The sequence below is a fragment of the Panthera tigris genome, chromosome B3 (genome assembly GCF_018350195.1).
Source record: "Panthera tigris isolate Pti1 chromosome B3, P.tigris_Pti1_mat1.1, whole genome shotgun sequence".
In the NCBI taxonomy this organism is placed as follows: domain Eukaryota; kingdom Metazoa; phylum Chordata; class Mammalia; order Carnivora; family Felidae; genus Panthera; species Panthera tigris.
Genome location: NC_056665.1, coordinates 1,114,446 through 1,138,321, shown reverse-complemented (window position 1 = coordinate 1,138,321; position 23,876 = coordinate 1,114,446). Strand labels below are relative to the sequence as shown.

The following is a 23,876-nucleotide window of genomic DNA, read 5'->3' as shown; positions in this document are numbered from 1 at the left end:
TGTTTTTGTTGACACAATTTCTTTCAACTGTCTAGGGGAGGCCCCAGAGGTAAGGTTGGGGCTGTTCGGAGAGTCAGGGAGTGTGGATGAAATTTGAATCACAGAACTCTGCACTTCAAGAGACAAGGGCTAGTCCATTGGATTCTTACGCTCTGCCCCGGAGCAGGGCCTCGTGTAACACTCGCCGACACTAGAAGCAGGGCCCGAGGAGGGCCAGCCCAGCGACTGCTAAGTCCCCACAGGTGGCGTGTGTCAGACAGCCCCAGGGGAGGCCCGAGCAGTGAGGCCAGAGGAAGGAAGTGAAGCCCACCCCTCCCAGGGGAAACGCCCCTCTCATCCTTTGCCCCTTTCTGAGAGCGAAACTCCAACACTTCACTTACACTTTTGTGTATGCAAAAATTAATTTTCAAAATGATGAGTGTGTAAAATATTGGGTGTCTGCTAAGGGAGACGTTATGGGGCAGTCACATCAACCCTGTCATAAGGAAAAGGTAATATTTATCGCTGAGATTTCACTACAGAAAAACGGAGAATGCTACCGAAGGATTGCAGTGTATCTTTTATTGACGTGTTAGAAATGCCTAACAGTTACGATACATGGATTTTGAGACATCTTTGAGCGCGTCGTCGGCTTGAGGCTAGAGTAGAACGCCGTAGAGAACGAGCTCAAGCAACAGGGATACGTCCAAAGCACCAACACAGAGGCAGACGGTCAGACACAGCCTGCATTTTGCAGGATACCGTTCACTGGATGAAATTCTAAGAGAATTGACAATGATTCAAACAAACAAGTAAAACAAAAACCGGCTTTGGAGTGTCTAGAAATTAAACCGAAGTCCCAGACTTTAAACGTTAGACTCGTGTCCCATATTTTGATAAACGTTCCGGAAGGTCTCAAGTGGATGGGCTGTGAAAACTACAGATGGCAGCGAAATTCTGTAGTGACGCCAGGATCCCGAAAAGAAAAGCTAATCTCCGACCTACGAGGCATATTTGAATCTAAAATATGCTTTTAAGAAGCATCGTTGTGAGGTTTGTTAACCTGGACAAAATCGCCTACTTATGCACGAACCAGGATAAAGCGTTGTGGTGGGCACGCTAGGTTGGAACGGCCTAATTCAGCTACTGCATCGTCAAACAGGGATGAGACAGGGACGATCCGGTGACTGTCTAGAGGAAGGCCAAGGAGAGGGTCACAAGTGACCGATGCAGGCAGGGAGTGCCGTGACAGCGCCTGCCACAGGCATTCGGGGACGGACAGGTCACTCCAGCTGAGTAGCTACCACGTTTCGCGTTTCACCTGAGCTAATCGCTATGGATGTGCCGTGCTCGCTACGAGGATGAATCAGGCTTTCCGGTCTTGGCCGAAGGTTCAGACAAATGCTCGTGTGCAGCGCTGCTCCCCCACAGTTAGATGCAGGGCTTTCACCAGCACGAACGACACTTGGAGAGCACTGGCCACACGTGCATGTGCACACACGTGTGTGTGCGTGCGTGATGTGCTGACAACAGTGGTTGTCTGTATGGTTCACTCTGTAATGCTTCGGAGGGTTGTTTCTCTGCCGCTCATCGTGTGCCTTTGGTAGGAACCATTCGAGACTAAAGGGCCCTGGAAAGAACGTGGATTGTCCACACTAAACCAAGTCTGCGAGCCCTCGGTTTGCACGAGTTTACGAGCTTTTCTTCCCTCCCTGAAAGGAACACAGGGCCACCGGCACTTCCGTTTGTGTTTGCCGGGAATCCTGAGAGCCCGACCACAGTCGTCCTACAGAAGCACAGTTCGAACGGCTTCAAGTGAGGGGCAGGGCTGAGCCAGTCAGACCGCGTGCGGCTTCGTGGGTCTTGACTTGTTCTGGCACCGCCTTCTCCTGGAGCGGCGGTGATCAGCCGAGGTGATGGCGCCCCCCAGCGGTCTGACCTTGTCTGGAGACATTTTTGGTTGTCGCAATTTGGGGGAGGATGCTGCTGGCATCTAGCGGGTGGACCAGGACAGCCCCCACGGCACAGAACGACCCAGCCTAAAGTGTCAGTGGTGCCCAGGTTGGGCACAGGCCCGCCCTGGAGGAAGCATCAAAAAATGAACATTTGGCTTACCTGTGAGCATCGTTCGTCGTCAGCACTTTTGTTCGGGATGCCCCGGTAAGGGTCTAGCAAGTGTCATCACAGAGACGCTATCGTATGAGAAGCGGATGTGGCAGAATTTACTGTACGAGTGTACTTGGGGCTCAGAATTACGGAACCACAGAGAAGCTCAAGGAGACACTTGAACTTTTCAGCTGGACTTTACTGCGTTCTGTGTAGGATATTATGTATAACTTGTAGATTCTGAAGCCTCAGAGGCCTGGAGATGTGCCGGAGACTGGGCGACCCCTCCTCACCCCGGGTGCGGCACAGGCACGTTCTGGCACCAGCCCCCACGCCCTTTCCAGGTGAAGCACTGCCAGCCCATTTTGCAGACAACCGAGTGGAGGCTTAGAAAAGCCGAAGTCCCCAAGCTGGGAAATGACGGAACAGAGTTGCAAACCCAGACCTCAGAGCCTCTACTCCTTCCTCCACGGGAGGCGACCCCCAGGGACCACATTCTTCCAACCACAGAGCACACAAATCTGAGCAGCAGGAGAGAAAAATGAACGGGAAAACGACCAGGCCCATCATCTGAAATGTGGCCCCGTCACACCAAGCGTGCTAAGTCTCTGCTTCCCTTCCTGGGTTTGCGCAACGGCTGGAAAGCGTCACCCGGGTTATCTCTACAAACCTCCCGCCGCGTAGACACTTCGGATAATTCGCAGAAACCGGATTTCTCTGGAGTTACCTGGACAAGAGCATGGGAGACGCCAGTCTGCACCCCCGGAAGTTTTCGGGCTACAACACCCGATCCAGTCCCCGCCACTCCCTCCAGCCTGAGAACCTCCCACTTGTGCTTTCCACGTGTGCGCGACCCAGCGCTACGTATTGTTCTGGCTTTGGGTGGGGGGGGGTGTCACCGACTTTTCGGAAGAACAGGCAAGAAACAGGTCTATTCTGGAAACTGTACCACATTTACCTCCAAATTAATTACCAGACCCTGGCTGTGTTTTCCCAAGATTTTGGCACGGCTCGTGTCAGGGCAGGCAGATGAGGCCAATTTCACGTCCGATGCACCGATGACAATGGCACATCGGAATTTGGGGGACATGTAGTTGTATCTGGGAACTCGTAGCACAGCCAGATGAGCACGTGAACACAGTGCGATACGGGGGTTGGGAAGACCGTGACCGTGCCGAGCAGGACACTGCCCCATGACCCGGTGACAGGCAGCCAGAGCCCCCGTGATGGGGGGGGGCCTCCCCCACCTTCCCTGCCTTCTGGTGCTTCTGATGGGGGCTCTGTCCCCCCTTCTCCGCCTTGGGCTGACACAGAACACGCAGCTTGCCAGATCTCACAGCTCAGGGGCCAGTTTCGAGCTTTTGCACACGTGACAAATTCTAAAGCCTCATTTCCTTTGTAGGCACTTTATAGATTTAGTACTAAGGGCATGCTTTCACTGCCGTCCTGGGATCTAAATTCTAGTTTGTCTGGTGGAAAGGAACTGATGTCAGGGGCCTAGATCACCGTACCAGCTGCGTTACTTTCAAACCCCAAAGGTTTTCTTCCTTTGGAGAAATTTATTCTCGGTAACCTCATCCCCAGAACCCAATTACCCTGAGCCCTTTTCAAGCAAACCCGTAACAACGCACGATCATTTCAGAAGGGAAGCGGGGCCCTGTTCCGTACCCTGTGAGGCGGACCGCACAGCAGCACGGGGGGACGGGCGGGAGGAAGAGGGCCCACGCGGCTGCGTTGGTCCGGATTATGGTGCCTGTCGTCGGGTACGTGGAGACCCTCTGGAAGTGTCTAGGCCATGATCTCCTCAAAGCCAGACAGCTGTTTCACATGCTCGACCTGCATGGAGTGCCTCCGGAGTAGTTTCTTTTGACTCCTCGAGTCAGCTCTCTTCGGTGAGCTGGGAGCCACGGGCAGCATGGATTTCAGGCCGCCGGCAAGTGGAGAAGAAGGTTTGCCGCCGGGCCTGATATCTGGGATGGGTGGGTTCAGATTTACGTTTAAAGGGGGAAGGAAGCCGGGCCTGGTGTGCGAGATGCGGTCCAGCAGCAGAGTCCCAGAACCTCGCCTTTCCAGAAGAGGCAGTGGCCTGGGGCGCGCCGAGCTGGGGGAGGTGCTGGGCGCCACGTCCAGGGACTCGCGGGAGCCGTGGAAGAGAGCCACGTGGGAGCCGTTCAGCCTCTTCCTCTCGAGGGGCCCTTTGCCCGACTCCAGGGAGACGGGATTGAGCTGGTCAGCCCCTGGCTGCAGATCGAAATCGTACGGGTCGTTTTCCAGCCGCTTGCGGGACACTGATGGACTGACTCCAGCCTTCTCCTGCTCCACAGGGAGAGTCCCTCTTCTGGCCACACGAGGGTGGGACGCCTGGCCCTTGTCGTAGGCGGCCTTCCAGGATGCAGGTGCCGGCGAGGCTGGGATCTTCAGAATCTGCTCTGTGAATGTGGGGAACAGGGCGGGGTCTTTGCCGTCGATACTGCTGGCTCTGGAGAGCGGCCCCCTTTTGGGGAAGGACACGTCGCTAATGTTCTTGATGACCTCACTGTCTGTGCCCGCGCCGTGGGCGTCGTCCTGACGCACGTTAGCAGCCAGCACGGACGGCGCAATCAGGCCCCAGGGTTCGGACTGGAGCCTCTTCAGCTGGGGCAGGCGGGCTCTCTTGAGGTTCCCAACTTTCCTGGTGGGTGACCCAGGCTCGTTGAGAGCCTTGGCGGTGTGGCAACCACTCGGATGCCCCGTTTGGACGCTGAAGAAGTCGTCCTCCCGCTCGCTGGGCGGAGCGCCCAGGCCCGGAGCCTTCAGTTCGACGTCCGAGGGAGACGCGCACAGTGGAGGTGACTGTCTGTCTTCCACTTTGGGTGACGGAGGGACGTTAAGGTACTGTTTGGCGGTTTGGGCGCCCGCTGATGACTTATCTGTCGTGATGATAATCACCTCCTTCCCTTTGGCTTTGCAGGCGTCGAGGAGATGTCTCAGGGCGTCTTTGTCATCCGCGTGTATCGCGTAAACCAGAGCCGAAGCCCCCGTGCGGTCCTCGAGGCTGGGGTCCGCGCCGTTCTCCAGGAGCAGGGAGACCACCTCTCCTCCGGCCCTCCTGATGCAGGCGTGGATGAGGGCCGTCTTGCCAGACTTGTCCTGGATATTGGGGTCCGCCCTGTTGTCCAGCAGGTACTTGACCATCTTGGACTTGCTGATGCTCTGCTGGTCCACGTGCTTGGTGATGCAGGCCACCATGAGAGCCGTCTCGCCTTTGTCATTGCTCTCGTTGATGTAAGCGCCCCCTTCCAGGAGGAGTCTGGTCAGCCTGAGCCTCCCCAGCCACACAGCCTTTAAGAGTGAGTTTCCGTCGGTTCTCAGTTCAGCGTCCTCCTCCATTGCGCTGGCCTCCGCGCCTCCGAGCCACCGCGGCGACCAGACCTAGCGAGGGAAGAAGAGAGAAGCATGGCGTGCGTTCTGGAGGCGCCCGGGTGCTGATGGTGCGGCTGTCACAGGGCTGGACGCAGTCCTGTCCCCGCCTGATCCCAGGTGAGGCCACCTCGGCCGCATCGTCCGGCTCGTCTGCGTCCGTGTCTTCCTCTGTGATGTGGTGGGAGGGACGGGGACGGCCGCCTGGTGAAGCCACGCTGGGGGTTACGGGAGAGCGGACAGAAAACATCCACACAGGACAGCAGCTGACATAAACCTGGCAAGCGATCGCACACGCGGGGGCTGCCCGCCCCACACTCACCTCAAATGCCGCTTAGGAAACTCCGCTCCATGCCCACGGGCACCTGCGTCCCACGAGGGAAGGTGTGTGTCCCCCCGGGTCACTGCCGCAGCGCCGACATCGGGCAGCGATTCACACCCCATGGGTCACCTCGTAGATAGCGGATGCGCTGTCGTCCCAGGCGGGCATCCGAAAGGCCGGGAGGGAATCCACCAGAAACACGGGTTACTATCGCGATCGGGGAGGAAGCAGAGAGAGAATCATCGCAAAGCAAACTCAACCTCGCGGCAGCCCTGATGTCACAACCCTCCCCTCCTCCCCCTAGTCTTCCAGAATAAGGCCAAAGCACGGCCTCCCCGTGGGCAGGTACGAGGCGGAGGGCGGACGGGACCGCACGCTGCTCGCAGGCGACACAGGGCACAAAGCTCAGGCTGCAGCTTCCTCCGCGGGGGTGAGTCTGCGGCCGCCGAAGCCTTTTCCGCTTTCGTCCTCCCCGCGGCCGCCGCCCGGTTCCCGCAGCCGGAGCCTCCAGGCCGGGTGTTGCCGGAGAGCCTTCCCCGAATTCGGACAGGCGGGCCCCCTCCCTGGCCCAGGCGTCCGCCGGCACAGCCCCTCCACGCGGACTCCCGTCCCTCCTGCCGAGGAGGGGCCGCGGTTCCCGGGGTTTCTCGTCGCCCGGTGGGCACCACGGCTTCCCGACGCCACTGCCGCGAGCGGCGGCCAGCGGTTCACAACGTCCACCGGCCTGGAAGTCAGAGCCCGGCTTGGCCGAACGTGAGAGAGGGACTCACACCCCTCATTAGCGTTTCATACGTTCACAGACACTTGCCGTTTGTCTAGAAAGCCCAAACCGCACGCTCCCGTACACGCACGCGCGTACGCGCGCCTCGACGTCGCTCTCTTCCGAAGCCACGACGGCGGACGGTCCAGCTCGTCTCTCTGCCTCCAACAGCCGTGTGTCGGTGTGATCTCGTCGCTGTTGTGGGTGTTCCCGCGAGATCTTCTGCAGCAACGTGACCACCGTGCGGTCGGGAGTCTCTGTCCCCCAGTGCTTCCGTCTTCAGCCTCCTACGGGTCTGTGTGTGTGCGGGTGTGCACACGGGTGTGCGCATGCACGTGTGGGGTGTGCGTGCGGGTGTGCACATAAGTGTGAGCATGTACATGCGTGTGCGTGTGTGTGTAGGGCGTGTGCACGTGGTGTGTGTGTGTGTGCGCGCGCGTGCGCACACACGGGCGCTGGCCTTTCCCTTAGGCCCCACCATCCCTGTTCGGCACTGGCGCTGCGCACACAGGGTCAGGGTGTCGAGGTCTGTGTGCGGCCCTGGACGTTTGCAGCAGGATTTCCGGGCGCTAAATAACGGAGCAGGAACGTGCAGTGAGGGTGCGAGGTCTCCGCTCAGCGAGGGCCCTTCGTGTGCTGGCACATCGCCCCCAGGACCACCAGGACTCCTGCACACACCATCCGTCCGTCTGTCCACCCAGGGTTCCCACGCCTGCACGCACCGTCTGTCCATCTGTCCACCCAGGGCTCCCGTGCCCACGTACCGTCTGTCAGTCTGTCCACCCAGGGCTCCCGCGCCCACACAGTCTGTCCATCTGTCCACCCAGGGCTTCCCTGCTCCCCGCACGCGCCATCCATCTGTCCGTCCACCCAGAGCTGTCCGCCCCACACGCACTGTCCGTCTGACTCTCAGACGCCCCGCTCGCTGTCCCCCTGAGCCGCTTTCTATGATGTCTAACAGAGACCCCGCTCTGTTTAATTATTCACCACCCTGCAAACCTGGGCTCAAATGCTCCTTCCTTTCTAATCAAGAGAAAAACCACTGAAGGTGGAAGAGAGCCGAGTAGAGTTACAACCGGCTCAGCTCCAGGCTGTATGAACACCTCCCACAGATCACGTTCTTCCCCAGCCACGAATGGCCAGTAAGCACACAAACAGGTGTTCGGCTTCGTGGGTAGTCAAACGAAACCAAATCAAAGCCCAGTGAGATACCAGGAGGCACGTGTCCAAATTAGCATGGCTAAAATTAGCCAGCCTGGCAATGCCCGGGGAGGGACAGGAAGCAACGGGACCCAGTGGGTGGGAGGACGAGACCAGCGCTCCAGCGGGTAATTCCGCACCTGGGTTCTGTCTGTGGGAGCCCGGAAAACACGGCCACAAAGTCCTGCCGTCCTAGCGTGCACACCGCGCGCCAGGGGCCAGTGCCCCCCCCCCCGCCCATCAAGAGGAGGGGTCGGCGTGTGACCCACAAGATGCGGCAGGAGTGACTGTGACTTTCGAGGCAGGGCCTCCGTGGGCCTGCCAGCTTCCAGTTTGCTCTCCTGGAGCCCCGCTGCCTCATAAAGACACATGGGCTGTCCTGCCGGGGAGGACACAGGGAGCCCCCGCTGACCGCGACCGTGCGGGCGAGGCCACCCCGGACCCCTGGTAGTTACAAGTGCAGGCAGAACCCCAGGCGAGGCAGCAGACGTGCCCAGAGCCTGGTCCAAACTGCAGAAACACGCACAAACAAGTGGTTCTGGTTCTAAGCCACTCGTTTGGGGAAGGTTCGTTCATATCAATAATTACCGATAAATCTGTGCAGCGAAGCAGGTACAAAAGCGTTCCCGACAGCACTATTCACAAAAAGCAAAAGCGAGACATCCTGCGATGAAGAAAATAAAGAAATTGTGCCGTATTCATACACTGGGATGCTATACAACACTAGGTACTCTTTCTCACAGACTCACACTCACAGACCCCCCCCCACAAAGACATACACACACTCACACACACACACGGTTGATAACCACATCTCCTGGATTCCTTGATACTTCGCCACCTTCTGTGCTGAGCCCTGGTGTGTTCATCTCCTGGGCCAGCCCCCTCCGAGAGCCCGGCCCCACCCCCCGAGCCCCCGGGGCAGGAACACTGTCTTCTCTCCCTCATCGGCTTCGGGGTAGTTGGAAGGAGGATGAGGAAGAGAAAAGGGGAAGGTCATGTGGGTGGACAATCGGGTCCTCTCTCCGTGTCGTGTGGGGGGCCGGCCACGTCCCTCAAGGTGGGGGGTGGGGAGGGAGGGGACATCTAGCTGGTGCCTGCCTCCCTTCGTTTGCGTCAGGGGCCACCTCCTGCCCGGAGCTCGGCCTCGTCCCTAACCCCCGCTGCTGAGGAGAGAACAGGGTGGAGCCCAGGCATCCTGGTTGCTCCCAGCCCATCTACAGGAATGACCTTCTCTGTGCGCGGGGAGCTGCTCCTCGTATAGCCTCCGGCCAGCCTTCACCGTGGCCTCCCAACGGAAGTTCCTTACGTGACACACATGCCAGGAAACAAACACTTGTGTGAGGACAGGACCAGACCAGACCCTTCGCTCTCCTGCCGCCCGCCGCGCGCCACCTGGCAAGGCCTCGAGACCCACTCTCTGCCCCGGGGCCCACTCCCCACCTCAGGGCTTCGGCCACCGCCTCGCCTCCTGGCCCCGGTGGCCTCCTCTAGGCGTGCCCCCTCCCCACTGCGTCAGGCCGAGGGGCCCAGGCCCACACCTGCGCTCGGCTGACCGGGGACTCGGTCTCCCCGGAGGCCTCCAGGTGGCGAAGCCACGCAACACAGAAGCGTGGGCGCGTTCACGCTCTCCAGAGCGTATGTGGACCGAGAGCGCGTGGCGGCAGGAGGTAGGTACCAGGCAAACTCTTTTCCTTGTCTTCCGCCAGAGCCTGCTCTTGGCGGGTTCCAGGCTGCGGGTGGGATGCGGTAGATTATCCGCTCCCACAACCCAGCAAGCCGCGCTCGCTGGCAGGCCGTGGCTGGCTCAGTGCCGTGCCCCTCGTGTTTGCTCCGCTTGTCATTCCCTCACTCGTCCCCCCGCCCCCCGGGTCTCCTAATCCCATAAAGCGTTGATGAACTGGCTCGTGTCTGCTTATGACATGTGCACTAATTTCTATTATAACAGAGTAAGCCTTGACTGACACGCTGGGATTACCTGCCCACCCATCCATCCATCCACTCATTCATTCGCCACCATATAAATGTTGAGGGTCGATACACGTGCAAGGCATTAAGGACAAAAAAGCGTGTAGAGTTCAGGCTTAGAAGGTCCGGCGGGAGGCCGGAGGTCACCTGGGAGCCCCTGAGAGATGAGGACGGTCAGAAGCGGCAGTGCGAGGACACTAAGGAAGCATGAAGCCGGAGATGTATTCAATAGTGACCGATCGGATGAGGGCATCAGCCAAGAGCTACGTCACTTGCATTTGGGCATTTACCTCCTGCTGTGTGTGCATCACAGACAAACGTCAGGAACACCTAATGCACGAAAGACCACGTGCCTTTCAGGGCTTCCCAGCCTGTCGGAGAGAAGGAAGCAATTCTGACCCAAAGGGGCTGACATGTGCCCAGAATTTTGAAACCCCGCGCACTTTGACTGCCCTGGGCACCATGTTTTAAAATTAGCAGCCCCCAAGTGGGTGTTTTTCTTCCCTGTGTTTCAGAAGAAGAGTTAACGGAGAAATGAGCAGAATGTGCCTGGTTCCTCTCCTCCTGTCCCCCACCCAGCCCGCCCCTTCTCCCGGTCACTCCTCACGGCTGTTTTCTGTCTCAACCCCACATCATGGGGCGGGCACGCCTTCCAAAGGCACAGGGACTGGAAGAGACACACCGAAGACTAAAATATCACCAACGCCGGAAAAAAATAAAACGATGCTTTCTCTGATGGAAAGGGTGGGTGGGTGGAAGTGATTACCATGTTCGTCCAGAAGCCCTGGGGCTATTTTACCGTCCACAGAATTATGAAAGTCTAAGATTTCCGAGGCTTCGAGGGGCCGTGTTGTCCAGTCATTCCCAGTTTAGAAATGGGGAATTTCAGGACAGATCGAGTCCTTTATCTTGCTGAACCCAACCTCTCTGACTCCCGTGCTGCCCCACATCTTTTGCCTGAGCAGTGTAGACCAAGGCTGCCCAGTAATGGGCCAGGGGCCAAGTGCAGCCCACAGGGGCAGGTACGTCTGGCTTGACCGGCATAGTGTTTTAGTTTTGTTTCAGTTTGAATATTTTAAAATGGATCATTCATTGTTCAGTTTGGCAAGGGCCCTGCCACTCTCTGTAGTCTTACAACTGACCCAATTCATACATTCAGGCTACTTTCCTGGTCTTTGTAGGTATGTGGGTCTATGACACTGGGTGTAAAAGTAAAATGCTTGTGACACAAGTCATGATGCTGTGTCTGTGTTGTCCCCATCACCTCCTAGCTTCTTACCTCTACAGGTTTGTTAGGACTCTCTGCTGAGCTACCAGATGGAGAAGCCCGTTGTGTAAGCTTTAAAGCAGGGTGTGCTTCTGCAAGCCATTATAAAAAGGTAACTAACGGGGCGGCCGGAGGGGGGTGGTGCTCAGTGGCTTCAGCGTCCGACTTCGGCTCAGGTCATGATCTCACGGTTCGTGGGTTCGAGCCCCGCGTCGGGCTCTGTGCCGACAGCTCGGAGCCTGGAGCCTGCTTCGGATTCTGTGTCCCTCTCTGCCCCTTCTCCACTGGTGCTCTCTCTCTCTCTCTCTCTCTCAAAAATAAATAAATGTTGCAAAAAAAATTTTAAGTTCATATCTAAAAAAAAAGTGACTCACAATTACTTCAGTGCAGATAAACTACCATGTTTTGTCTCCTCCTCCTCGAGTCACCTTGGCATCGGATTTCCAGCTAACCTTGCCGTGTTTGGCACCGTGGTAAATCGGAGGATTGAGGCACTGCGTTTGGTTCCGAGTCTACCTGTATTTGACCCCCGTGGGAAAGGGAGGCAAAAGAGGAGGGTCCACCGGCACCTGCAAACGTCTGCAGAGCACCTCCTGTTCCCAAGGAAAGAACTGGGGACACACATGACCGTACTTAGAGGCCCAGGGTTTCTAGGACTTTATAACATTCATGCTTTGTGTTCTTCTTGTTTCTGGATGTGGCCTTAATCTTGTTTCTCCCCCACTTTCTCAATTTGTGTTTGTTTTTTCCAGTTGAAGGATGTGCTCTATTCACTGCAGTTTCAGTGAGATCAGCATCCCGCTGTGACCACGTTTGCACACGTAAGTTTGCACACAATTATATCCTAATGAATCTCAGCTACTTCTGATATGTGTCCACCTGACCTCTTGTGTATCTTTTTAAACATCACTTGAAATTCTTTGTGGAACAAAATAAAAGATAATGGTTGAACATGTTTTCGGTTGATCACCTTGGCTCCAGCTGGCACGGACGGCGTTTCTCTAGATGCACTTCAGGTCCACAATTGCCCCATAATCCAAGCTTCTGAGGGTGCACAGTCATGGTGGGGCTATGGCAGAGAAGCAGGCCACCCGGGTTCTAAGCTCAGCCCTGCTACAAGGTGGCTGTGAAATTAACTGCTAGCCAGCAGCATTTTGCCCAATGCACAGAACTCTGTCTCTGCCTTCCAAGATTGTTATAAGGGTCAAATATAGGCAATAGGTAAACACTCTTCAAAGTCCTATAGATATTTAAAGGATTATCATGTTGCATTAAACTCGTCCAGGATCCTACCTCTGAGCCCTGATCTGGGGTACCCAACCCGCACCCCAGGGCCTCTGCCATTCATCACCCAACCTCTCCCTCTTCTAACACCTGCTCCCCATTTCTGTCCTCTGCCTCCCAACCGCGATGGGCCATTTGCTGAGTTTTCCCACATACAGATCTCTTTGACCACCCTCCCCCACACGTTTGCAAGGGAAGCCTTATGATCTTAACCTTACAGATACAGAGCCTGCCGCGCAGACAGGTTGTGCGATCTTGCCCAAGCGCGTATGTTTGTAAGCTGTAGCTTGGATTCGAACTCTTAGTTCCTCTGAACCCAAGTTAGGCGCTTTCGCGGAGGACATTCTGCCGGCTCAGGCACACCTCCCCACTACCGCCACCTGGCGTGCGGTTTACAGGTGCAGCCACACCACCAAGTGGTCGCATGGACTCGGACTAGACTTGGCCTCCTCTGCTCCCATTTTCTGAGCCGCAGCACACGGATAATGGCACACAAGCTCGCGGCGCGCGTAACAACCGCAGAACGCAGGTGGGGCGCTTAGCACAGGGCCTTGGCACAGGTGAGCGCTCCATAATGTTAGATCTTGAAGGAGTTTGGGTGCGCCTTTCAAAATCCAGGAGGCCACCGCGCTCGGCCGTAGCATTCGCGGCAGCTTGGGGATATTTTATACCCCGCCTCTTCCTTCTGCAGTCACGGGAAGCAGTTAGAGGCGAATCCGACGCAGAGCTCCGCGTTACCGTTTCCCCCCCCCCCCCCCGCCCCGCCAAGGGTGGGGGCGGCGGCCCGGGCTCTGCGCGCTGCCCGGCGCTGTCCGAGGTGCTGGACGCCGGCGGGGCGCGCTCCACGCCGCCGGCTCTGTGCGCAGCTTCCAGAAGGCCCTGCGCGGTAAGTGCGTCTCCATCCCTGCTCTGAAATGCTCGCCTTCAAACTCTTTACAATTTCTGGAGCATTCTCGGGATCACAACCTCTCACCACCCTGCCGATCCTCAGAGGTTTCTGCAAACATGTAAGCTTTGCTCCCCCTTCAGTGCCTGCAGAGACCCAGACGCCTATCGCCCAGCCCCGCTCCGCAACCAAAAATCCAGGCCCCTGCGCACCTCGCCCCCACGCGTCAGTGCAAAAATGAAAAATGTAAACCCGTGTTCCACACCCTTCTCCCACAGTTTCCTGTGATAAAACCAGACTTCCCCCCTCCAGCCTCCCACTCCTGCCTGCGGCTCAGCAGCGCGGGCTGACTTTCGGGGAGCGCAAGATCCCTCTCACACAGTGAGCCACCGGAGACCCCTGCGGGTGCGCTTACCTGCTGGGGGTGCTCACCAAACGAGGCCACCTGAGTGCAGGCCACCGGTAGTGTCATTGCTCCAGAAGCGAAGTCAGGGGCCCTCGGCTTGGCTTCGGGCCGCTTACCGAAGGGCGCTGCCAGGCTGACCCGCGCGGGCGCTGGGTTCGCGCCGGGCCTCGCGGGTCCTGTAGAATGACTTGCCCGGAACTTCAAGGCTCGTCAGTAAAGCCTCTGCGTCACCCCTCGCTTCTCCCAGTTCAAGCGAGAACACGGCAGTTTCTTTAAAGAGAAAGAAGGAGGCGTGGGAGACGACGGTCTCGCCCAGCTCTGGCTTGCAGGTCTCCTGCGCAGCCCGGCCCTGCGCGCCGTCCCGGGGCCCCGCCGGCTGGCTGGCGAGCGCTGCCGCCCGCCCGCGCCCCGAGCGCGGCCGTGTGGGCGGGTGCGCCGGGGAGGAGCGAGCACCGCGGGGGCGGCGGGGGCGGGCGGAGGCGCCCGCCGCCCCGCCCGCACCCCGACCGCGGCGGCCAGGCTCCGCCCCAGCCGGGTGGGGGCCCCCGGGCGTGGGCGCGGCGACCCCGGGGCGGTAGAGGGGCGCGCGCGCCGCGAGCCTGACGCCGCACGTGCCGGACCCCGGGAGGGATCCTCTGCTGTCCACGCTGTTCCGCCTTCCTGGGGCTTCCTTCGTCAAAGGCCCTGGGATCCAGGACGTCCGCCCACAGCGTGGGCGGGAGAAGACGGGAAGAGGGGGGCTGTGGCGGTAAGACTCAGGGGAGGGGGGTGGGCTCGAGGATCTGTTTCCATCCCAGCCCCGCCCTTCAGCGCACCTGCTCCAGGTGCCCGGGACTCAAAGCACTTGGCATCGTATCTGCAAGGTGAGCGCGCCTGCGCCCCGGCTTCGCGGAGGCCTGCCCCCCCATGTCTGGGTGAAAACCTGCACGCGTGGGGTGAGTGTTTCCTACAGGAAAGGCCCTCCTCCTCCTTGGGTCAATCGTAGTCATTTACATTTTCCTACAAAATTGCCCACCTCGTTCACAACGGCGGACTCTCACAGCTACACCTGTCACCACCTTGTAATTTTTCATCTCTTCCAAACGTGTCCTTACACCCCCTTTCCATTCCGACATGGTTGCCTTTCCCCCTAGTCGTTTTGGTGTTTACTTTGTTGTGGTTGAATTACGGGATCTGCCTAAGTTCCATTTTGCGGCCCGTTAAAGGACCGATAAACTCAGAAAGCATTTTTCCTCCTACTCCTTGCAGGAAACAGTGAACGACTGTTCAACTGAAGGAAACAATGCGTGCTTTTGGATACATGCATGCGAATACACCCGTGAAGTTCATGACCTATTACTACCCTCTACACCTGTACTTTGTACCGCAAGGCAGGACGGGATTGGTGAAGCTGAGCCAACTCCGGAGTCAGACTGCATGGACTGAAATCCCAACCCAACCACTTGCCAGCCGTGCATCTCTGGTGAGTCACTAACCGGTCTGTACCTCAGTTTCCACCTCCATAAAACTGAATTAATAATAGCATCTACTGTAGATGGAAGCCGCGTTTATGGTGAGCATGGCGGCACCTATCAAGTGGCCGAATCACTGTGCTGCACCCGAAACTAATACAACATTTAACACGTGTCAACTGTACTCGACCAGAAAAAGGAAAAAAAGGAAAGAAAGGGTCTGCTTCATCAGGCCAGGGAGGAGGGGCAGCTAACATACGTAAAATGTCCCGTGCTCTGCCTGGTAGACAGTCGGCGCTCTCTAGGTCTTAGCTGTGTTTGTCTACCTGATCCAGTAATATTCAAAGTAAACTGTTAGAAAGACTTTCGGGGTGTTTGAATTCACTTATTATTCAAGAAAAACGTATCGAGTTTGGGCCGTGTGACCAAATCTGCATTTTATTTTATTTTTTATTTTTATTATTTCACTATTTTATTTTATTACTTTATTTTATTATTTTCTATTTTATTTCATTTTATTTTATTTTTTATTTTATTTCATTTTATTGTTATTTTTTAAATTTTATTTTATTTTATTTTATTTTTGGTACATGCTGGAGACTGAGCTGTGAACAAGAAAGACAAGTTCTCTGCCTTCGTGGAGGGCCCTTCTAAAAATCTGGATTTGTCGGCATGTCTCTGGGCGTGTGTGTGTGTGTGTGTGTGAGAATCAGTGGTCTGCTGTTCCATGACCCCCAGTTCACACAAAAGGACACGAGGCAAACGTTTTGCATGCTCCTCCAAATCCGCCTTCTGGTGGAGTCTCCGCCCCTTTGCCAGAGATGCACCCTACGTGCTAGACCCACTTGATTGACAACAACAATAACAATTTTCAAAAAATAAGCCTTACTAGTAGTAGCAGAAAAGAATCCCCACTGTAGGCAATGCCTCCTAGCCTGAGACCTCCAGGAACACACTTGCAGGTGTATAACTGGACGGGACGCATTGGGCATCTTAGCAAGAAGGTGCTAGAGCGTGCTGCAGAATTAGGGCTTTGGTTGGGAGGCTTAGGGGAGGGTTTGCTCCACTCTTAACAGAGGAGAATCACGTCAGACAGTATTCTGATGCCACAAAGAACATTAGAAAGTGATCCTTGGTGCCATGCTTCCCACGCACTGTTTTTGTTTTTCTGTTTGTTTTTAGAGATAATTGACATATAACGTATTAGTTTCAGATGCACAACGTCATGATTCAGTATTTGTATGTACATCTTGCAAAATGATCACCACGGTAATCTGATTAACCATAGTTACAATTTTTTTCTGGTGATGAAAACGTCTAAGATCTACTCTCTTAGCAACTTGCAAATATATGGGGGTGCCTGGGTGGCTGTTGGTTGAGCGTCTGACTTTGGCTCAGGTCACGATCCCATGGTTCATGAGTTCAAGCCCCACACCGGGCCCGCTGCTATCAGCCTGTCAGCACAGAGCCCACTAAAGATCCTCTGTCACCCCCTCTCTTCCCCTCCTCTGCTTGCGCTCCCTCAAAAATAAACATTTAAAAAAATAGCTTCAAGTAATAATATAGAACCTATTACTAACCATAGTCCCCATGCGATACATCACATCCCCGTGACTTATTTTGTAGCTGGGAGTTTGTACTTTTTAGCCTTCTCCCGTTTTGCTCCCCACCCCATCCTGTGTCTGGTAATCACCAGCGTCTTCTCTGTGTCCATGAGTATACACTCCGTTCCAAGCCAGGGCAGGGACAGTGTTTATTTCCCAGCCTGAACGGGTTCCCTGCACAGAGTACACTTTTGGTCAGTCACTGTCCGTAGGGAAGACAGACTCAGAGGTCAATACTGAGCTGCTTGGCTGGAGCTGTAAGCAAGGAGCCTTAAGTCCTCTGATTCATTGTCTGTACACAGATTTGGAGGCTATGTTCTAGAGCCATGAGGCGTTTTCCCAAGATCACACAGCAAATCAATTCCAGGTCTACTAGGTCTCTTGAGGTCAGTGTCGTGGGATTGGATGTGTTCCAGGCTATTACACATTTTTAAATAACTTACTAGATTGTTATTGTAAGTGTGTTATCGGTATTGCCTAGAAAATACAGATAAGATATGGACATGTTCTTCCAGTCCTTTTAGCCCACCTTTAATGTTAAAAAAAAAAGTTTCTTTCAAATGCGTTTATTGCACACGTAAATCGGATATGCTTTTTGCAGCAAGTATCAGAACGCCCGTCTCAAACAAAGAGGGACTGATCTTCTTACACAACAGCATGTCTGAAGGTGGGCCACTGCTGATGATGGTTCAGAGGTTCAAAACTCCCAGGGCCAGCAGTTGATGCCTGTGGCATCCCCCTGGAGTTTTCCAGAAGGCTGCCGTCAGCTCAAGCCATAACATCCACATCCCAGACAGACCACTGGGAAGGAGTGGAGGCAATCACATCTCTCCTCTTATCCGAAGGGCAAGCCTTTCCCAGAAGTACATCGCACAGCCGGGTTCTCCTTGAATCTATTAGAAATGGGACATATCTGAGGACGCTGGGAAAACGGGAAGCCAGATTGCTATGATTGGCTTAGATCAAGAGATGCTTCCTTTCCTTGGTCTGGTCTAATGCCAGATCGGAAATGAATAATACGACTGTCACAGTGCTTGTTATTAAACACTCGGGAGGTGCCGATGAGCAAGAAAAAGAGGCTGATATAATATTTATAATACACAAGTATAATTTATAAAACTAGAATTAAACAACAGAGTACGCTGTGTTAGTCTCGTTTCCTTAAAAATCAGCTACGAAGCCATCCATCTAGAGGTCTGTTCCTCTGTGACTTATTTCCACACGACTGCGAGCTCTTCTACTGCCTTGTCAGTGGCTGCGTGAGACATGAGTGTGCGCGTGAACCGCAATACCTTTAACCAACTCTGTTTCAGATGTGACGCTCTCCCGTGGCTTCTCTCTGTCGTAAACCACACTCCGGTGAAGGCCCTTTCGTCGGTCTTTTTCAAATTTCAGAATTATTCCCTAAGAGCAAAATACTTGAGGTTCCCGAGGGAAAGGTATGCAAAACTTTACCATTTGCATACAGAGTGCAAAGGGCTGCTCCGTGAAGGCCGTACCACTTTTCATTACCCCTTGCTCATGGCTAAGTGCATCCTCCACCTTATGAGATCTCATTGTTGAAGAAACTTGCTAACGTGATAATTAAAAATGTATTAGGTCATTGTTCTCGTTTGTATTTCTTTTACTACTAGTCATGGCTGAATTTTAAAGAAGTGTTTATTGCCTATTTTTCTGTCAATTGCTCATTTATACCTTCTAAATTTTCTCTTGGTGTACTGGTGATTCACAGTTGATTACAAAATGGACATAAAGTAAATAAAATTGTTCATAATTTCCTTATCCAGAAATGAGCACTATTATTCACCAGTTATTCATGGGAGTTCATAATGGGTTTTATATGCCTCTCCCTCTCCCTCTTTTCCTGTCTCTCTCTCTGTCTCTGTCTGCCTCTCTGTCTGCCTGTCTCTGTCTCTGTGTCTCTTTGTCTTTGTCTCCTTGCCTCTCTCTCTGTCTCTCTCTTTCATGTCTCTCTCTATCTCTTTGCCTTCTCTCTGTCTCTTGTCTTTCTCTTTGCCTCTCTGTCTCTGTCTCTCTCTCTGTCTCTGATGTCTCCCTTCCATCTATATATCGATCGATCTCTCTATGTACCTATCTTGTGATTATTTCCTTTGGATAAATACCCCAAAGTCAGATTTCGGAGTCCTACAGTAATACTATTTTTTTAAAATATTTGCCAGTTTGAGAGGCGTGCTTGTAAGCTTTTCTCTTTGTCCATGATCATACCCTCTGGCATTCCCAGTGTTGGCTCTGTGGGGCTTCCTTTCTCTTTTTTCTTGGTGAGACCCGACCAGGGCTTACCTATTTCATTGTTTTTCTTCCAAAGACAGATCTCTGACATTTGTTAATTGTAGTATTTTTCTAGTTTCAATTCACTATGTTTTACTTTCATTCCTATTAATTCCCTACCCTTGTTTTCCTGTTTCTCTTGCTGTTTGTTTTCTTAGCTTTTTGAGTTGAATTCATAGTTAATTCTGTCTTACTCTTCTTTGCATACAATTGACTTTATTCAAGGATACAAAGTATCTTCCAGGTACAACTTTGTCAATCCCCCTCTTTTTTGTCTTCAAAACGAAAATCACTTTTTGAAAAATACGACACTTTAATACAATTAGAAATTTTAAAGAAGATAGAAAAGTACAAAGAAAATAGAAAATCACTTGAAATTCTTCTTTGCAGAGTTAACCATTGTTAACATTTTGGGGAACATCTTTCCAGAAATTCTGTTTAATAAATGTATATAAAAATCTCATGCAAATGGTGTCCTGCCATACTTTTAATAATATACTCTATAATGAAACTGTTTTTCTGTTAATGACTGTAACACACATAATAGGTTTCAATGAGTCCATTGTATAAATATATTATAATTTATTTAACCCATCTACAGGAGATGCACATTCTAAGTTATGTCTAAGTTTTCATCGTGATAAACAACTATAATACGTTTGCCCGGCTAGTCTCTAGGAGTAAATATCTACAAAAGAAACTGCCGAGTGAATGTGGGGAAAAGAATAAACATATTAATAAATATTTCTAGACAATCTTCCAGAAAGATTATAAAAATTTATACTGTCATCAACAGAGCACAATACTAACCATTGTCGTACCCCCTCATGGGGTCTAGATAACATCAAGCTTTTTAATCCCTAACAATCTGATTAGCAGGAAAAAAAAAACAAATACATATATATATATATATATATATATATATATATATATCTTAGTTTTGTATTTCTTCAGTTACTAATGATGTTGATGTACTGTGTTTACCTGTTGTCTGTATTATGTTTATATGTGCACATGTGTGTGAGATCGACTGCTTATATCCTTTCCCATTTTTCTGACTTCTTAATTTTTTAAGCTTTCTCCATATTTTGTATTTATGTTCTTAATCTGTCATACACATTACAAATATTTTCCAGTGTTTTGTGTTTTAGTTTTATCGTAAGTTTTTACTTTTTAAATTGTCTAAATCTTTCTTTATTTTCCTTTAAAACTCTCGCCTTCCAGACGCCACACTTACAGTGCCCTGGCCTCAAGACTATGAAAGATCCAGGTTCCTCCTGAGGCTCTGGGGTTTGGGGTTTGGGGTTTGGAGTCAGATGTTTGCTCCTTCTAGTCTGTCATTTGTTCAGTGCATTGAGATGAACCATGCTCCCAGTCACAGACTCACTACCCCAGTGAAGAAATCTCTCTTCTCCCCACCGCTTTTGAATGTCACGAAAACTCGACTTTATTCGTGAGCGTCCCGTTCTGTGCTATTCTGTCGACCCACCTGCCCCTCCTTGTACCACCTCGTTCTCACTGTCAGCAGTTTACAGTTTCGGATGTAATGGCATGTATTTCTCCTTAAACGCCCTTTCCAAACGTCCTGAATTTAACCACAGATTTGCTCTTTCCGATCAACCTCAAAATCATCTTAGATAGTAAAGGCTACATTTTTCATCAAATAGTGGTTTGTTTCCAATCGCAACGACACTACCGAACAATCTTCTTTTTGCTGAAAATAAATTGGGAGGTCTGTATTTCCAGTGAAAAGTCTCATGTTCTTTTTTAAGACCGCAGCCTGGCGTGGAACCACACTGCAGACCTTCAGAGAGGCCTGGGAGCCTCCGGCCTCACTCTGTGCAATGGGCTGATGGGCTGAGTTGCATGTCCACCCCACCCCACCCCCGGCCTCCCAGTATTCCTGTGTTGAGGCCTAACATCCATGTGATGGATGGTACTTGGAGGTGGGCCTTTGGGAGGCAGTTAGGGTTAGATGAGGTCATGGGGGGGCCCTCGTGATGGGTTGGTGGGCTGATAAGAAGAGACAGAGGGAGCTTGCTTCCTCTCTCTCCACCATATCCCGACACCGAGGGAAGATAAGGAGCCCTCACCAGGCACCCGATCAGTTGGCACCTTGGTCTTAGACTTTTTAGACTCCTGATCTATGAGACATAAACGTCTGTTGTTTGAGACACACGATCTACAGCGTCTTGTTATGGTGGCCCAAGAACAAGCCCGTCTACACAAGCTCAACATAAGCTTTCTGAGTTCAGTCACCTGTGTCTGTTCATTAATGACTCTCTCCCCACAACACTCACAGCTTTTCCCCTTGGATGAGGTTCCTAGGAGAACAAGAGGTGTTTTCTGGAAATAACTCCTGGTTGGTTGGTTGGTTGGTTGGTTTTTATTTCTTCAAGTGTGTGCTGTAAGCATGGAAACACTTAGCAATTGGCTGGATTACCCATTCTGGTGAGGGAAATAGGCCTCTTAGAAGGGACATTATATTTCAAAGCAACCATCATGGGAAACCATCATGGCACTTGGCTTCCTAAGCAGTAAGACTCCCCTGAAGCCCCTCAAAACTCTGGGCACCAGCCTATGGAAAGCAGTCATATTGATGTAAGTTGGTACCCAGTGAGGACTTGTGGATTTGTGTATGAGTAAAGATATATACATGTGTATTTGTGTACGTATGTGCACACACACACACACACACACACCTACAAAAGTTTATTCTAAACTTGATATAAATGACATGTAATACTCTACTTACATATAAGAATAAAATACACATGGGGCGCCTGGGTGGCTCGGTCGGTTAAGTGTCCGACTTCGGCTCAGGTCATGATCTCACGGTCTGTGAGTTCGAGCCCCGCGTCGGGCTCTGTGCTGACAGCTCAGAGCCTGGAGCCTGTTTCCAATTCTGTGTCTCCCTCTCTCTCTGCCCCTCCCCTGTTCATGCTCTGTCTCTCTCTGTCTCAAAAATAAATTTAAAAAAACGTTAAAAAAATTAAAAAAAAAAAAAGAATAAAATACACAATATGTTCTGTAAATTCTGTATAATCAATTGATTTTCATAGAATGGTTTCATTGATTTAAAAAAAAAATTTTTTTTTAACATTTATTCATTTTTGACAATGGGAGATTCAGAACATAAGCGGGGGAGGGGCAGAGAGAGAGGGAGACACAGAATCCGAAGCAGGCTCCAGGCTCTGAGCCGTCAGCACAGGGCCTGACGTGGCATCAAACTCACAGACTGTGAGATCATGACCTGAGCTGAAGTCGGATGCCCAACCGACTGAGCCACCCAGGCACCCCGGTTTCATTGATTTTTAACAAACTCTTATATCCCCAGTCAGTCTACAAATGCAGTCCAAGCACAATCTCACAAATGGACTTTTGTCCCCTTCCACCAACTCCTTCCCTCCAAAATTTACTGTCGTACCATCAGATATGTGATCTGTTAAACTATCTCTCACCCCATACGAATTACATTCGTGACACTCAAAACCTGTTTCCGTTTCCCCACTAACTTTAAGTCTGATCTGCGTTATTATAACTCTTTCATTGATATACAGAGAAACCTTGGATTGTGAGGAATTTTTCTGTGAAGGTTCCGCAAGACTAGCAAACATTTCTAATACATTTTAACTTGATAAACGAGCGATGTCTTGCAATACGAGTAGGACGTGATGCCGAATGTCACAAGATCACAACTGAGCGAATGGTTCTTCTCTCTCTCTCTCTCTCACTGTGGGATTGTGGGTGATTGTGTCCCATGCTCGGATGCTCGGTCTCAGGCCGTGGCGTTTGGCAGAAATCTGTGATTTTTCAGCACGTTGGAAGGTGCCCGTAACTGGCACTCATGTATTTTTTGTCACTTCCAAGCACCTGTGGACAGTCCTTTGCTTTTGCATCCAAGAGGGAGCTTAGGAACGCTTTGCTCACTCCAGGTCAGGCTGCCTGCTGATACAGACCCTTTCCTCTGCTGCCTTATTGCCAGTTATATTCGATATAGTCTATGACAAGAGTTCAGTAATACTGTACTGTAGTCAACATCCGTTAGTGACGGTGAAAGTCGTCCTCCACAGTGACCCTCCTCTCTCTCTTGTCTCCCTCACACCAGCCACGAAGGTTTTCGAAGGTAAGTGCTGGTTAATTTGTTTATTTTTCTTTATATTTTGTATTTTCTTTATTATTTTGTATTAGATGACAGTATTGTAATCGTTTTTATATGAATATTTTTGGGTTGTGGAACCATTCACCCGAGTTTCCATTATTTCTTATAGGGGAATTCGCTTTGATATATGAGTGCTTTGGATTACAAGCATGCTTCCGGAACGAAACACTGATAGTGTGGACAATCAGTAAAGCAGTAAGTCAAGCCCCGGGTTGTTACACCTGCCAATTCGGTTGTGCAGATGCTTCCAGAATGTCCGATTCCAAGCTGCCAACAGGCCGTCATGATGCAGAACTGGGGACAGAGGCACACCATGCCGTTCCCACCGTGCAGACACAGCAGATCCAGGGAGCCACGGGAGCACAGACGGCAGTGGAATGCGCCAAATAATTAGGAAGGGAGGAATTCTGAGTATCTATTACCTTTGCTTTTAATAGAATGTAATTGTAAGTGTGTATATTAATTTTTGTCATGGTTACGTCCAACAAAGGCTCTCAAAGTTCTGGGAAACGACCCGCCCCTGTGAGCAGGCAGGGGACTCTAGCGCCTGCCGTCCGCACCCCCGGAGCCGTGGCCCGGCTGGGCTGGAAGAGGCAGACACCTTGCCCAACTGACATTCTGCGTGGGTGGAGAAGCCGGCCTTCGCGTCACCCAGGCCCAGAGGTCGTGGCCATCAAAGCCACCCTCCGGCTCCCCGCGACGGGCCCAGCGCGTTCTCTCTACGACGTCCTGCTCTCTGTGGTTCCAGCAGCCGCAGCATCGCCTGGGATTGTTAGCAACGCAGAATCCCAGG

General features: G+C 52.3%; 1 protein-coding gene across 5 annotated transcripts in view; it reads right to left on the bottom strand.

The window, feature by feature from the left end:
• Nucleotides 1-542: 542 nt before the first annotated feature.
• Nucleotides 543-23,876, bottom strand: part of ANKRD34C (ankyrin repeat domain 34C) — a 28,768-nt gene continuing 5,434 nt past the window's right edge. The window contains exons 2-6 of one of the 5 annotated variants that reach the window (XM_042987873.1): nt 13,587-13,847; nt 10,025-10,105; nt 8,355-8,430; nt 5,807-6,013; nt 543-5,496 (exon numbers count right to left, since the gene is read on the bottom strand). In XM_042987873.1, the coding sequence (XP_042843807.1) occupies nt 3,874-5,454 (1,581 nt within the window). In that variant the 5' untranslated portion in view covers nt 5,455-5,496; nt 5,807-6,013; nt 8,355-8,430; nt 10,025-10,105; nt 13,587-13,847 and the 3' untranslated portion in view covers nt 543-3,873. The other 4 variants (XR_006218318.1, XM_015535748.2, XM_015535749.2 and 1 more) reach the window with 4 other exon arrangements.